The 15,258-nt window shown below is 34.4% G+C and overlaps 1 protein-coding gene across 1 annotated transcript in view; it reads right to left on the bottom strand.

Moving 5' to 3' along the window:
• The window catches only part of SH3BP5_2 (SH3 domain-binding protein 5), a gene marked incomplete at both ends in the record, with an annotated part of 87,506 nt that overhangs the window by 30,576 nt on the left and 41,672 nt on the right, over window positions 1–15,258 (bottom strand). The window contains 8 exons of the mRNA XM_051219397.1: window positions 1,377–1,461; window positions 3,754–3,846; window positions 5,270–5,563; window positions 8,577–8,658; window positions 10,746–10,870; window positions 12,684–12,754; window positions 13,930–14,012; window positions 14,723–14,856. Of these exons, the coding sequence (XP_051067091.1) occupies window positions 1,377–1,461; window positions 3,754–3,846; window positions 5,270–5,563; window positions 8,577–8,658; window positions 10,746–10,870; window positions 12,684–12,754; window positions 13,930–14,012; window positions 14,723–14,856 (967 nt within the window). The remainder of the gene's footprint in view (window positions 1–1,376; window positions 1,462–3,753; window positions 3,847–5,269; window positions 5,564–8,576; window positions 8,659–10,745; window positions 10,871–12,683; window positions 12,755–13,929; window positions 14,013–14,722; window positions 14,857–15,258) is intronic.

The raw sequence follows: 15,258 nt of genomic DNA, 5'->3' as shown, positions 1-15,258 counted from the left end.
TGATTTAAACTACTAATATAATCAAGGGTTTATTGATAATAAATTACGAGACGTAGTTGTTCCAAAAGTCATAGTAATAAGCTGTAACAGGAGAGTTCAATCATATCGATAATGAAGCGGTTACCTACTTATAATGTTGAATACTGGTTGCAAAGTATCGTGAATCGATTGAAATCAGAAACTAACATCACTGAATGTAAACTCAGGGATCTTAAAGTTAAGCTTTTACAAAGAGGCCAAGAAGTTAATGAACTCGAACATTATGGCAGTTATTAGTGTACATCACTGAGGAGTTTAACACTGAGACGAAACGATTGCCAAGCGCTTCTTTATTACCGATGGTTATGTAATTGCAATTAGTTCGCGAGGCAAAATACAAGGTTAGCGATTTCCAAAAGCCCTCTAAACCAATATAAATATAATTATCAGAATGAAGATTTGTAGAGACTGTAGTAATTTAATAGTTGAATTAATCAGTCGATTTTAGCACTGGATGGCCGTTTCGTCAAAGTATGGGACTCCTCAGGAGTGCGTATCCATGATCCTGTGCTCAGGACTCGAGCTCCGAATGGCTCGGTTGTTTATTTATTTAAACACATAAACATTGGTACAAGGAGGCACCAAATATATGCGGGCCACACTTCTTCATTCTGTTTGTATGAGGGCTGAAATACTGTCCGCGTGTCTAAACTGAAACAGCTGGTTTTCTCAGGGTGCTACTTCACGAGCCTTTCACTTAATGGTCTAATCCACAAGCCAGTGGATCAACGTTAAGAGATGCAGTCACTTGGTAGCCGATGATTGATAATAGGTTGATACACCATTTATTCCCCCAGGATCTTAGGTCCCATTGGTTTGGAATCAGGGTTTTACACCTCTTGTAGTTAGATCCTCCATATCCACCTTCCCGGCTAAAGCAACGAACATTCGCTTTCCGTCCTTTCAATTTCGTTAACAACACCCACCCGTCGCGAGAAGGCAGTGAGTAGGACTTGCCTGGAAGTGGCTGTATACATATGGTCATGTGAGAGCATTTCGAAAGGGAGAGCTAACTCCTCCTACTCTCGGCCGTACAAGGGCATTTAGGGAAAGAACAATTCACCACTGAAACATATACCGACAAACTAAATAATACAACTTTATAGTACTATTTAAAGTTTGTTACATTGTAAACGGACATGTCTAAAGTATATTAAAAGTTTAATGAAATATCTTGTTATGCTAGATAATGCTAATTACAAAATATTATGACAGCAATCATAAGTTGATTACAAATTTGCATACTGTTACAATAGATAAGAAATGAAAAAGATACCTTTGAATTAAGTATTATATTTTTTTGCATAAATAATAAATTTGTTTGTTTGTTTTCTTACCATTATGACATGCAATTTCTAAATCTTTACTCATTTTATTCACCAGTTTCATTGGATCATCAGAATAACGTAACATTCCTGATGCCTATATACATACATACATAGAAAGTTATATTATACACATAGTGATTAAAGTATATTTATTTCAATAGTTGAGATCATGAGTCAATTGAAGCTAGACCAACATCGAAAACCTGGGAGCATTGGACAGTCGTTTCGTCCTATTATGGGACTCCTTAGTAGTGCGCATCCATGATCCCGCCTCGCGAGATTCGAGCCCAGGACCTATCAGTCTCACACTCAAGCGCTTATCCACTAGATCACTGAGCCGGTATTCAACGGTGTTAATGTCTAACTTCAACCAATCCACGAAATCGAGCGATAGATTTATTTTGTTTAAAAACATATAAACATTGGTACAAGGAGGTACTAAATAGATATGTGCCACATAAATCAATTGATTTGTATGAGATCTAGGATACTGACCGGGTGCCTAAACCCGAAGAAAACATTACACTGGCAAGAACGATTCGAATAAATAGACTTTATTCTCTGCAAAAAATGACAATATATTGAGACTATTCTGTTTTACACATTTATATGTAGTTTAAAGGTACTTGACTGATGTACATAATCAAGATTGATTTTTGTAGAGAAGATGTGAACTGTGAATTACATAAACAATGAAAGATTTTTATTCATTAATATAATCTAAAATAGGATGAGACGTGTATCCTAGATCCCACTGCTTGCTACATTTCCATTTATTCTACATAAACATATTGTTATACGATAAAAATACTTAAAATTTACTAAATGAAGTGGATTTATTTTATCATTAAGTAATACTCAATATTATGTTTATATGATGCTTTTTGTTGGTAACATTCTATGAATTACGTTACAATTTGGTTAGTAGTTTAAATGATTGTACAACTCAACTGAGACATATTTATCAGTATGGGGGTTGTGGAGATTGTTAAGTTTTTGGTTGAGATCATGAATTAATTGATGTTAGACCACCGTTGGAAACCTGGAAGCACTGGACGGCCGTTTCGTCCTAGTATGGGACTCCTCAGCAGTGCGCATCCACGATCCCACACCTCGCGGGATTCGAACCCAGGACCTACTGGCTTCGCGCCTGAGCACTTAACCATTAGACCACTGAGCCGGCATCCAATGGTGTTGTTGAAGGCAGTCACCATACTAGTTGAAGACTAATGAACAAGATGTTTTTGGAATCTAAAAAGAATTGATACTTCCTGTGGGTTTCGAAATTGCATTATTCAGTATCGAAATTTCAAATAAATCCTGCTAACGAGTGAAGACAAGCATGAAATTTAGGTTCACGATTCCATTATAACTACCTCCTGTTGTAAAAATATGTACCACCGGCAAAATATGAAAATCACAGCCTATGTAACAGAATTAAATTTTCAACCTAGTAATGCGCATGTTGTTATCGATGTTATCTGGTGTAGGAGTGGGTTGGAAAAAGAAACTAAAGAGTGTTTAAATAAAAACATAGCATTTGCCTATGATGAAATAGACTGCTGAACTACGGCTATATCGATAGATGTAAAATAAGTAGTTGAGTTCTGTATGATTATCGGGACTAATAATTCGAGACGTTAAGTAGAATGGTTCAGAAATGGTTATAATCACACAGATGTATTCACTCTTTATCTTCTTTTAGGCCTTGGGTCTTAGAAAACTATTAGTTTTTTTACGAAAATAATTATTTCTTTTAGAACCATATCTTTCATGTCTAGGTTTTTCTGCGAACACTAATACTGTTACTAATAATGCTAATCAGGCAACTCATTATGTTGATGATGCCTATAAGTGCACAATTTCTTATTGCTCATGAATGACTTGCAGAGTACTTAACCATCAATCGTATCTGCTGGGATCACCGGGTAAGTAAAAGTGAGGTTAGATGCAAAGTATTAGGGAATGATGGTAAATCACTTGATGAGGTTGTAAATCTTTCATCGACTGAGACGGTTAGGCCATGTATTACATATGAACTTGGTGTTTATTTTTGTGTGCTAATGAGGTATGGCAACGTGAATCGATGCGTATAAGTGCCTGCTCCTAAGTTGTGGATGACTAATTGATTGTTTAACTATCAATCGATAGGTTTAATCAAGTAATCAGTATGTTAGGTCATTATGGTAGCCGTTAGATAATTCATGCAATAGGTGTATACACACAGATTGAATGAGAAATATAAATTAGTGAATAGCAAAGAGATTAAGGTCATCACTAAGATGTATGTGTAAATATTTCATTGTTTAAAAACAATTACACACGATAGATAGATTGCCAAAAGAGAAAAAAATAATAATAATAAACTAAGATAGACATTGCTTACTTCACCCAAATAACGATTACGTAAGATTAAATTATACATAAAATTTGATGAATCCATTTTTGCACAAGTTGGACGTTTATCAAGTGCACTTGTCTAGGAATAATTAAAACAATTAGAATATAGACTTCAATTAAATCAAGTGTTGTACTCGAAGTAGATTAGATTATTGGTAACATCCAGAAAATAATTAAAGACTACTATTAATAGTATTATATATATATTCTTATTGTATGATCATTACGTAACCAGATTATATACAAATTTATATTCACCTTATCATAAGTTTTCATTTGACCCATTAACAACTGTTCTTTTACTGTCTCCTAAACTCACAACCACCTTTTGCTTGATCTCGTATGATTTGTGGAGATTGTAATCGAATTCACGAGTCAATCTGAGCTAGAATACTATTGAAAACCTGAAAGCACGGGATAGCCGTTTAGCCCTAGCATGGAACTACTCAACAGTGCGCACCCATGATCCTACATGCACAACTCGAACTCAAGACCTTCGATTTGGTGAGCGAACGCATAATCTCTAGACAACTGAACCAGCATCCAAAAGTATAATCGTTATTTTTTTATTTTGTGATATGATGGATATAAACTACATACGTCAGAAATATACGATTCATATAGTGCAGACTGATATTTGTGTTTTGGACTGAACAGTCTGGGCTAGGCGAGAAGCTACTACATGTAGGATCAATAGGGACTCAGAGTTGACTCAAGGTTGTGAGTGCTGTTTGACGTAGTAATGCGCTTAGTACCAGGACAAGGTTATAGAAGACGATATTCTGATTGGTGATTCGATCACAAGGTAATTGACAGAGGCATAAGTTTCAGAAGTAAATATTTGTTATGTGCTGTAAAATGTGATATAGAAGTGACATTATTTCATCTTATCATTATAGTTAACTGATGTTCACAATCTATTTAATAAATATACGAATTGAGGTTATAAACACTTGATTTTACAAAATTTAGAGTACAACAGTCATGCATCTTTTCGTTATATGTGGTGATATAAATGATCTCTTCTTTGTTTTCATTGTTCAAATTACCTTTTGAAGTCATGGGAAGTCAAACAATTTCGTTGTTTTATGTTTTATTGTCAAACTATCAATTTATAGTCTTAGATAGATGTTGCAATTAAATAATTTATGATTCAGTCCTTCTCAGCTTTTGGTCATATGACAGTAACTTTTAAAGTAGTGTCATCAGTAAGTAGAAGGCTTCAAAATCATTCATCACACTTCATGTAAATTACATTGATATGGTTACTAAAAACATGAACTTTGTAAATAGATGTCATCTATCCTCAGATGATTGCTGTTACTATATTGAAACCATCAATAGAATAATTATGCAGATATGTTTTTAATTACCACAGAAATATAAGAAAACTATGTACCAGATTGCATGTTGTATGATCGATGAATTCAAAGTAGGATCAAATCACAGAAACACAGATTACCAAACGAAGAAAAAACTCCAAGTCGACTGACTTTACTTACCCCTAAGAAAGATGCTGAACGATTATATCCGGCATAATTTAATACGGATTCTGTAGCCAATGCTAAACCAGTATGTTGTGGTAAGTCTGTAGATGGATGTTGTATTTCTAGCATATAATTAATTAAATGTGAACGCACTAAATTTGGTGCCCATTGTAAACCAACTTCAATAATTCCTTTACAACGTTTAACAAAATCAGTTAACATTTTCTCTCTAGCTGGTAGACTATCGGAAGTAAACAATTTGAAATTTGTCCCAGGAACATTATAAACTGGTGCAGTCAGATTTGGATCCTAGAGATATTGGAATGAAATATTTAAGATTTACAAGAAAAAAAACAGTTCAAAGGTGGACGAATATCATTAATTGGGAAAAGTTAAAATAATAATCAATAAAATGTGAAGATCTTGAGATTTCGAATGGTGATAAAGTATACGAATAAGTAGTGTATGAGGTGTAAACAATCAATACAAAAATGAATAAAAGGTCACCCCGTTGTACGAGTTAGTGCCTATCAAGACTCGGTAGCTAAGTGGATAAAGCGATGGCGTTTGAAGTGAACGATACTGTGTTCGAGTCCCGGAGTGAGCATCAATTATGAGATGTACGTACATCCAGCTGACGAGTCCCAAATAAGACGAAACGTGCCTTGGATTCCACTACCAGCCACTATCTTTACTTAGAATGTTTGTGACTTAAGGCAAGGTCCACATATACCAACAAGAAATTGATCAATTGCAGTCATACACATCAATGAGAAGATTCAAGCAACCAATACAAAAATGAAGTGGTGCATATTGTTGAAAAGTCAAACAAAAGAATGAAACAACTTCAAACAATTTTCTGTTGTGCAATACCTATCTAAGACCTCATTACGAAACTCAACCACTTTCATACTAGTACACTGAAAATATTATCAAGAATTTGTGTTTGTATTTAAACTAAGAAAAATCGTCAGTAAAGAGAAACTTTTTCTGAGTCTGAGAATACAGAGATCAATCACTTTAAATGGATCATTTCCAAAGTATTTCTGAAGTTTAGATAATGACTATAAATGAAACTTAGAAGAAAAAACAACGTATTTCATCTCAATATGAAACTCGTCTGTATCCTTGTGTCTATGCTCACATTAATGAGTTAAAATAATCACTATAGGTATCAATGAGACCATAGAGTTAATGATAAGCATTAACTTGTCAATACCACATGCTATTGTTACGAAACAGTAAACAGAAGAAGAAAAAAAAAGGAATGCAAACATATTGCTTAGGTCAAAATAATCTTTTGGATTGTAGCTCTCTTGTTCTTTTTTAACTTCATCGAACACATACATACATACAATTATATAAACACACTATTCAGTAGTACTTCTGAAATCAAACAAAATACAACAGTACACATTGATAGAAATATTCTTTTTTAATGAATTCAATAACTAGAAAACAAACACATCCAAATACTGATGAATATCATCAAGAAATCATACCATATTTATAAAAAGTATAATGTAAACCTAAAGGAAATAAACAATGATCTATTTACTAATCTTCATTGTTCTCATTGAATAGAATGATGAAACTTCTTGTTTTGTTCACTGCTTACAGACTGAATTAATATGATTGAAATGATTCTATGAAAAGTATGGATACAGAGAATTGTAATGTTTAAAGAGAATAAGAGACCACCTAAAATCAGTGAACGGAAGGAAGGATCAGTAACATAACGACAAGACAAGTTAAACCATTGCGATACATCCCAGATCTGCTAATTAGAGGGAAGAGACCAGGTTCAGATGAGGGAAAGGTATATCACACAGGCAGCCAGAAGTATCAAAAAACCAAGAACGCAACTCAAGCATATATATATATAGCATAAAAAGTTCCGTTAAAAAAACGTCACAAAGTAATGTATTAAAAGAGGCAACCAACTAATGACAACATTTACCATCCTTCCAAGTGGGAAATACAATCTCAAAGTAAAAATGGACGTTCTTAGCGAGAAAACAAGAAATAAAAACTTCCAAAATAAAATTACAAAAATAAGACGTATACCAAATGATTTCTGGGGATCTAGCATCCCCAAAATGAATAATGCATTGGGGTTAGCAATTGAGATCAGTCCTGAAGTGTTAGGTTTGAATGGAATGAGTATTACTTTCTATAACATCACCAATTTTGAAATATGACAATGACATTAAACATACTACATTTACCATGATTTTCATTTATTTCGTTGTCTTGTCTTGAGACATGAAAGTGGTCTTGAGAATTGCATTGATTGATAGCAAAGTAGTAATTCATCTCGTTTTTGTATAAACCTTAGTGCTGCTTGAATTCTATCGATCAAATATATTAAGTGTCTAGTAATTTCATTCACTAAATTTTGATGCAAGGTGTTGAAAATCAGTTGGAAGACAGGAGCATTCCCCACAAAATGATAACTACACCAAGTTGAGGAGTCCCAACTATTAAGAAAATTAAGTTGAAGGCTTTTTGTTGGCCATCTTTAACCAACTAACACTTTTTTAAAAGTCCCATCTCCTTTCAGTTAGCTTTTCTGGAGTCCTAGTTGTCAGAATGAAAGCAAAATGGATCTCAAATGGCGTCCATATGAGTGAATTCATCACCATTATTGTCATAATTAAATTAACAATATAGAGGATTGAATCACAACGGAGATATCGGTTGACATCAAGATGTGATTTAGCGAGTACTAATCAGTATGAAATAAATACCAAGAACTAGAATCGACTTGAATGCACAAGATATCATTAAAAAATTCACCTAAATACATATGAGCTATACAAAATAGTTATTATTCAATTTGTGTGTAGATAGCATCCACCCAGAAAAATCGGAAAAGCTTGATTCTAAACCAATGATGCACATGGGCCCCAGGATCCGAGGGGAAAAATAGCATAGCAACTTATTGTTGGTCACCGACTACCATGGGAATGCACCTGCTAGTGTTTCTCCACTGCAATGTGGATTGAGCCTCTGGGTCAAAGGCTCAGGGTGTGACCCTCTAAGAAACTACCTGCTTCGGTTTGGGCACCTGTGCAGTATCCTAGCCGACAAACACACCGAAAAGTACTTAACTGACTACATGGGTACACAGGATTTTCGTGTAATGTCACTTGTTTATAACAGAGATGCAGTTACGGCTTTCGTATATAGTGGAGTTTAACAAAAAAAAAGTCATTAATACTCAAGTAAACTGCTTCCAAAAAAACAGGTATCTATATACAATGACTAGACAGAAGAAATTATTTAAGTGTTGTACAGAGAGAGAAAGAAAGCAACTTACCACTTCTAATGATTGTGATAATAACTGAGCAACATCTAACATTGTGAATAGAACACGTCCACTCCACATAACATGAGGGAAACTATAAAGTGAAAAGAAGTTCCACATAGAATATGCAATGAAGTAACACGAAAATTTAGATAAACTATGAACAAATAATTGCTACTACTGACGAATATACTTTGGATTGTTCAAACACTAGTTGGTAATAATTGATGTCAGGTTTGTATAATCCTTAGTATCAATCAAATTTTAACGCGGTCACTAGTTTATGTGCTTCAGCATCATCTGTACTAAGTTTAAATGTTAGATGGTTTAAAGCAGCCAACATAGAGCAACAGTTCCATGAAGATTGTGCGTATATCTTACTAGCAAGTGTTAAATAGCATGAAGAATGACGGGTTCGAGGGTTGTATTCAGACTACCTTAAGTCAGTTTACATCAAGATTGAACCCGGTTAAACATATCATATAACTAAGTGGATCAGGGATAAGAAAATTGTATAAACATTGTATGTACGTTTGTTCCGCCTGAAGTTATCACCATAATTAAGGATCTATAAGTTTTGTATACAAAAGGACACATAGTAATTTCTGTCAACAGAACTGAATACACCTAGATTTCATATGCCTTTTCAAGATAGATATATGACAACAAAGAATGGTCAAACGTCAAGGTAACTACTCAAAAGGGCGACCATCCTACAACACATTCTTCACTTTAGGGAAGTCTTGCACAACAAAAGGTAAATTGAACATATTTTACATTATAAAAATGTTATTAACCATTTAATGCTAATCCTTAATAATATGTGTCATTTCGATAGTAACCCTGATTAATGTGGAACTTTCTGATGGTCGCTCTTATTAAATTGTGCCCCCTTGTTTGATCCCTTAAGAGTATGAACCGAATGTTAGTCAAGAATATTAGCAACCGGATAGTAAAAAGATTAACGAATGTTAATTTGCTGTTCGCTCAAATAAACTTTATACACTGAATATCGTGTACATCTCAATTCATAATATATAACTGATGTGCCAAGTTAAAAGGATAACATTATTTAGGTCAAATTCTTTTTAATAAATTCATTATGAATATCGACCAGAGTGACAAGTGTTACGTCGATATGAAAACAAATGCATGAACTAGAAACAAGTTATTTTGTAGTTTAACATCAACACTAAATACATAGCGAGGGACCATTGTATATACACATAAAACAATCTCACTTGAAATGGAACTCATAACAAAAGGACACTCCGAAGAGAACAAAACATTAATCTCGATAATTTAAATTTTTATCTTCAATCACCCAACATAACAAATGGAATCAATCACAACTGCTTTGATCAATCCTGATGTCCCTCTAGTGTTGGTTGACTACTGTGTGTCAGCTAACAGACACTCAGCTTACTGAATATTTAATATGTGATTTTTTTTCCTATTATTGACTTCTGATCTGCACACATTAAGTGTAAATCGTTTTGTAATTGTATTGAATAAAACATAGCCTAGTTTATACTCTAGTTCTCTATATATATGATCATGAATTGTGTATAACACGATTCAATTGAGTACCCAATCTAATGATAACATAATCTCGGTCACTAGTTTGGTGGTATTCATCATATTACAGTAAAATACCATTATATCAGAACCCTTTTCTCATAAATCTATAATTCTGATAATAATAATCACCTGCTCACTAGTGACTGACTTCAGGAGACACTCCTGGAGTTCTAGTGAGAAGTCGTTACCAGTGGAGTTGAACCAGGTCTGTTGTGAGATAGGAACTCACTGAAGACAATGGTGTACGGTGGCGCAACTTCGTGGATTGATTGGAGTTAGACATTAACACCGTTGTATGCCGACTCAGTAGTCTAATGGTTAAGTGCTCGCGCGCGAAGCCAGTAGGTCCTGGGTTCGAATCCCGCGGGGGCGGGTTTGTGGATGCGCGCTGCTGAGGAGTCCCATACTAGGACGAAACGGCCGTCCAGTGCTTCCAGGTTTTCTATGGTGGTCTAGCTTCAATTGGCTCATGATTTCAACGTGTATAATTTTATTGCCTAAAATCATTAATCTCCATGAATTATGTTTTATTATGAACTGATAGGTATCGTTCCACAAACTGTTAATTAATAGGAGGAAACAATTTATTACATCACTTACTCTTTAGCTAACATACTAAGAAACTCGTCAGCTACAATACGTAAACTTTTATGTATACGTGTAAACATGACCAACAAGAATTGAGCATGCATATCCATAATTGATTCACGTACAATATCTAATGGCTGAGTTAGTAGAAAATTTTTAAAAAAAAACAACACTGAGAAAATTAATACACGAATATTTGTATGTAAAATTATAGTTTAGTGACAAGTCAATCAGAATAGTGGAATCAATCTTTTAGTTTTTGAGTGAAATCTCTAATTGTAAACTGATGAAATAAAAATTCATGCCCATATAAGAGTTCGAGATATATATATTCTAAAAGTATAGAAACAACTTCATATTTCGTTATTTTTCTTGAATTACATACAAAAAGGAATCATTGAGCCGCCAAAGCCGTTGTATGTTCAATGGTGGGGAGAGTCCACTCACCCTCACGAAATGCTCCCACATGGCCACGCGTATACAGCCACTGTCCGGGAAGTTCTACTCACTGCCTTCTCTTAAACGGTGTGTTTATGAGACTGAGAGGATGAAAAGCGCTTTACCCGTGTTGGTAGACACAGAAGGTTCACCGAGGGGAGTTGAAAAACCTTAGTGGTGTACATGGGCACCAGTAAACTGAGGAAACAATCGGGGTAAGAATCTATTGTCGGTCACAAGTTACTATGGGACTGCATCTTCTGACGTTGCTCCACTGCCTTGTGGATTAGACCTTAAGGTTGAAGGCTCCAACTGTGGCACGCTAAGAAAACCAACTACTTCGGTTTGGGCAACCGGGCAGTATCACAGAGCACACACAAATCAAGTGACTTGTGTGGCGCATATTTATTCGATGCCTTTTTGTACCAATATTTATATGTTCAAATATTATTAAGAAGAATAGATTGAATGACAAGATCAGTTTTCTTAATTGGTCAACAAAAGACTGACATTTGAAGCGGTTATTTAAAAAAGATAGCTCAAACATGTCACTGTACTATACATATTTTCTCACTTTTCAAGCTTAATATTTAGGAAACAGAATATACACTATTTCTTTTTTGAAAAGCAATCATAAATGATAAATAGAACAAGAAATGTTCCAAGATACTAGTTGAGAAAAGTGATCAGTCTGTAATGTTCACCTCGACTCACTTGATTCAGCAGTACAACTTGTGGTAACATTTTCCCATGAAGTGAATCTATTCTATCAATTGTGTTGACTGCAATCAAGTTTACAAATTCAATGGTTTTGTTTTGTGAACATCAGTTTTCGGAATCTGATTAAAATCATGACCACCAATGAAAACCTGGAATAACTAGATGGCCGTTCCGTCCCAGTATGAGACTCCTCGGTAGCGCGCATCCATGATCCCGCACACAGGACCTTAGATCTCGCCCGAGGACGCTTAACGTCTAAACCACTGAGATGGCATTCAACAGTATTAATATCAAACTCTAATCGATTCATGATCTTGCGCAACGCTTTATCCATTGACTGAAGTGGATAATTGTTTCACATCCGATCGAGATTGGACTACACTGGTTACAGCTTCGCACTAGAACTCCATAAGTTATATCTAGAAGCTAGTTGCTAGTGAGCACATAATTACAATCAGTATAGTGATTCATGGAGATTGTAGTATTTTCACAGTTAAATTCACGAGTTAACCTTGTTATATTTTGGCAGGATAATAGTGAAAAGGACAGAAAGAGTCACATTCATTGTATTAAAATTGAAGTAATGAAATATTAGCATGGTGACTGAACATTTCATATCAGTACTAGGTATTTTCATAATCAAACTGATATAGTTTATAATCGAGTATCGCATCAGTGAGTTACATTAGATTAAAGAATGAAGAGATGATAATTATAGTAGTTATAGTAAAATAGAATAACAAAGGAGACTGAGATCTAAAATGAAACAAAAAATAATAATAACTACATCACCTTGGCTTTCATTTGAGCAAGATAACGTGTAAATATCCGTACAGCCACTTGAGAAATACACGTCCACATACCTAAAAGAAAATACATAATTGAAAATAAAAGATAGAATAATAAGGAGAGTTTCTTCATATGAAAATCCTTATGCATTGTCAATTATTCATATGTAATATAGAAACCGGTACATGTGTAATGGAAAAGACTAGGTATTGAAAACACAATTCTAGTTGAGGATATGGATTGATAGGATTAAAAAATAGAAAAAAAATCGACGAAGTCAACTAGAACACTTAAAATTTAAGGGAAGACAAAAACTCAATGTACCCCCCTCACCATTGAGAACGGCTTTGAGAAATGCCAACCAAAGTCTACAGCTATTGATTATAGTAATCAAGCGGATCACAAGCAGATAGCCAGCCGCACAAACAAATAACATGTATAAGGTGAACAGTTTGAATGTAAATGACAATAAACATTCATAAATTATATCGTTATGTAGCTATTAAACGTTCTAACAAGTAAAATGGATCACCCAGATGCCCTGGTACCGGCCGATGGTGGAGAGAGTCTGCTCTCCCTCTTGAAATGCTTTCACATGACCACACACATATACAGGCACTGTCAGGGAAGTCCTACTCACTGTCTTCTCGCGACAGGAGTACTGTTTAAAAAATTAAGAGAACAAAAATCGAATGTCCGGCACATTTACCGTCAGTGAATATGGAAACCACAATTCCGAACCAATGATTGATTATAGTTATATAACCGTTGAAAACCTGGAAGCATTGGATGGTTGTTTCTTCCAATTATGGAACTCGTCAACAGTGTTCATTCATAAATCCACATCAGGAAATCGAATCCAAGAACTTCGGTTTTGTATAACAGGATATGGTATACATCGTTTTACAACAAAAAATAACCTTGTTCAGTTGAATGAATTCCTCACAATTTTATGAAGAATATAAAAGGAAAATATGGTAAGGTTGTCATCGTCTTTCATTTTGAGCCATATGTGATAACACATCAAGCCAATGAGTTGCACCGCCTATAAGATTTGAGTCAGGGAATCATAAAGGATGGACAGATCCAAGCCCAAATCACAGCGCTATACTGTAAAGTGAAACTGATGTTGCACAAAAAAACAACAATGAAAGGTGTTCCACTAAGCCAACCAGTATCAGAGTAAAGATAACAAAATTTTACAAATATACAACTTATATGAATATCAATAGTGAAAAGTAAAACTTACCAAATTTATCCTTTATAATGATATTATCTTCTAAATACATGAACAAACGATGCAATGCTTCAGGATCAGATGAATGACCAATACTATGAAAGTAATATGAGAGCAAGAAGTGAAAATAAACTGTTATGACACATCTATAGATAAACAAAAATTAATGAAACTCAAAATATACAATTTGATCAGATTTCTATCATTACCTCCCCCTGTCCAATTATCCAAAGGTAAAATAAAATAAAAAAGGGGGAGGGTAATTTCTAATCCAATTGATGAAAAAAGGGGAAAAATGTAGGTATTTATAGAGATATTAAATGTGAACATGGGAATCAATCAATTAGAATACAAGATTTACAACACTTCATTTAATGGTATGCATTCGATTAAAGAACAATTAGTAGTAATCTATTTTTTTTTCAGGTGAAATTTTCAGGAAACATGGCAACAACACAACGCAAAAAGAAGTGATCCATTGTGAAAACCAGTAAGGAATAAGATAGATATTTCGGTTAAAGTCAACACAGGATAGCATAGTTAGTTGATGAGTACCAGATAAGAAGAAACGTATATCTTGTACTCTATACCTAACCATGCAGGAAGGGAGGGTTACACGGAAAACCTCTTGCGATGATACAGGGAATGAATTAAATTTCGAATAATAACAATATGGATAAAATGATTGTCCGATATGTCTCAACTTAATTTGTGATATTAGGAAGGTATCATTTCAATACACTAACTAATCAAGTAGAAAACAAAACAATAAATACGTCAATTAGAAATAATATGCAATACTCACCACAATGATTCGAGTCTGTAGACTGCCATTAAATAAATACATTGAGTAACACTCATTCGATTAATTAATGAAGTTGTTTCAGCATTATTATCCAATAAAATGCATAATTTATTGCGTATATCAGTTACATCAATCTAGAAAATATTCATTGAAGAAGAAAATTACCTGTATGTATAGCATAAATATCACTAAATTCAAATTATCAATGCATTTGTACGTGCACTTGAATTCATCGTATTACATGAATGAATGACGTATAAGCATTTCAATAAGAATATTAGTTCTATTTCACTTATTTATTTAAGCAAACAAATATTGGTACAAGGAGGCACCAAATATATATGCGTCACATGTGGACAACTGGTTTGGAATTGTGGTTTTCCAACTCATGTAGTTGGATCTTTCATACCCACCAACGCGATTAAAGCACCAAACATTCGCTTGTCGTCTTCTCAATTTCGTGAACAACACTGCCATTACTATGTGAAGGCAGTGAGTAAGACTTCCCTAAGTGCGGCTATGTTGGCGTGGCCATC

The sequence above is a fragment of the Schistosoma haematobium genome, chromosome 4, assembly GCF_000699445.3.
Source record: "Schistosoma haematobium chromosome 4, whole genome shotgun sequence".
Taxonomy (NCBI): Eukaryota; Metazoa; Platyhelminthes; class Trematoda; order Strigeidida; family Schistosomatidae; genus Schistosoma; species Schistosoma haematobium.
This window is presented reverse-complemented; position numbering and strand designations above follow the sequence as displayed.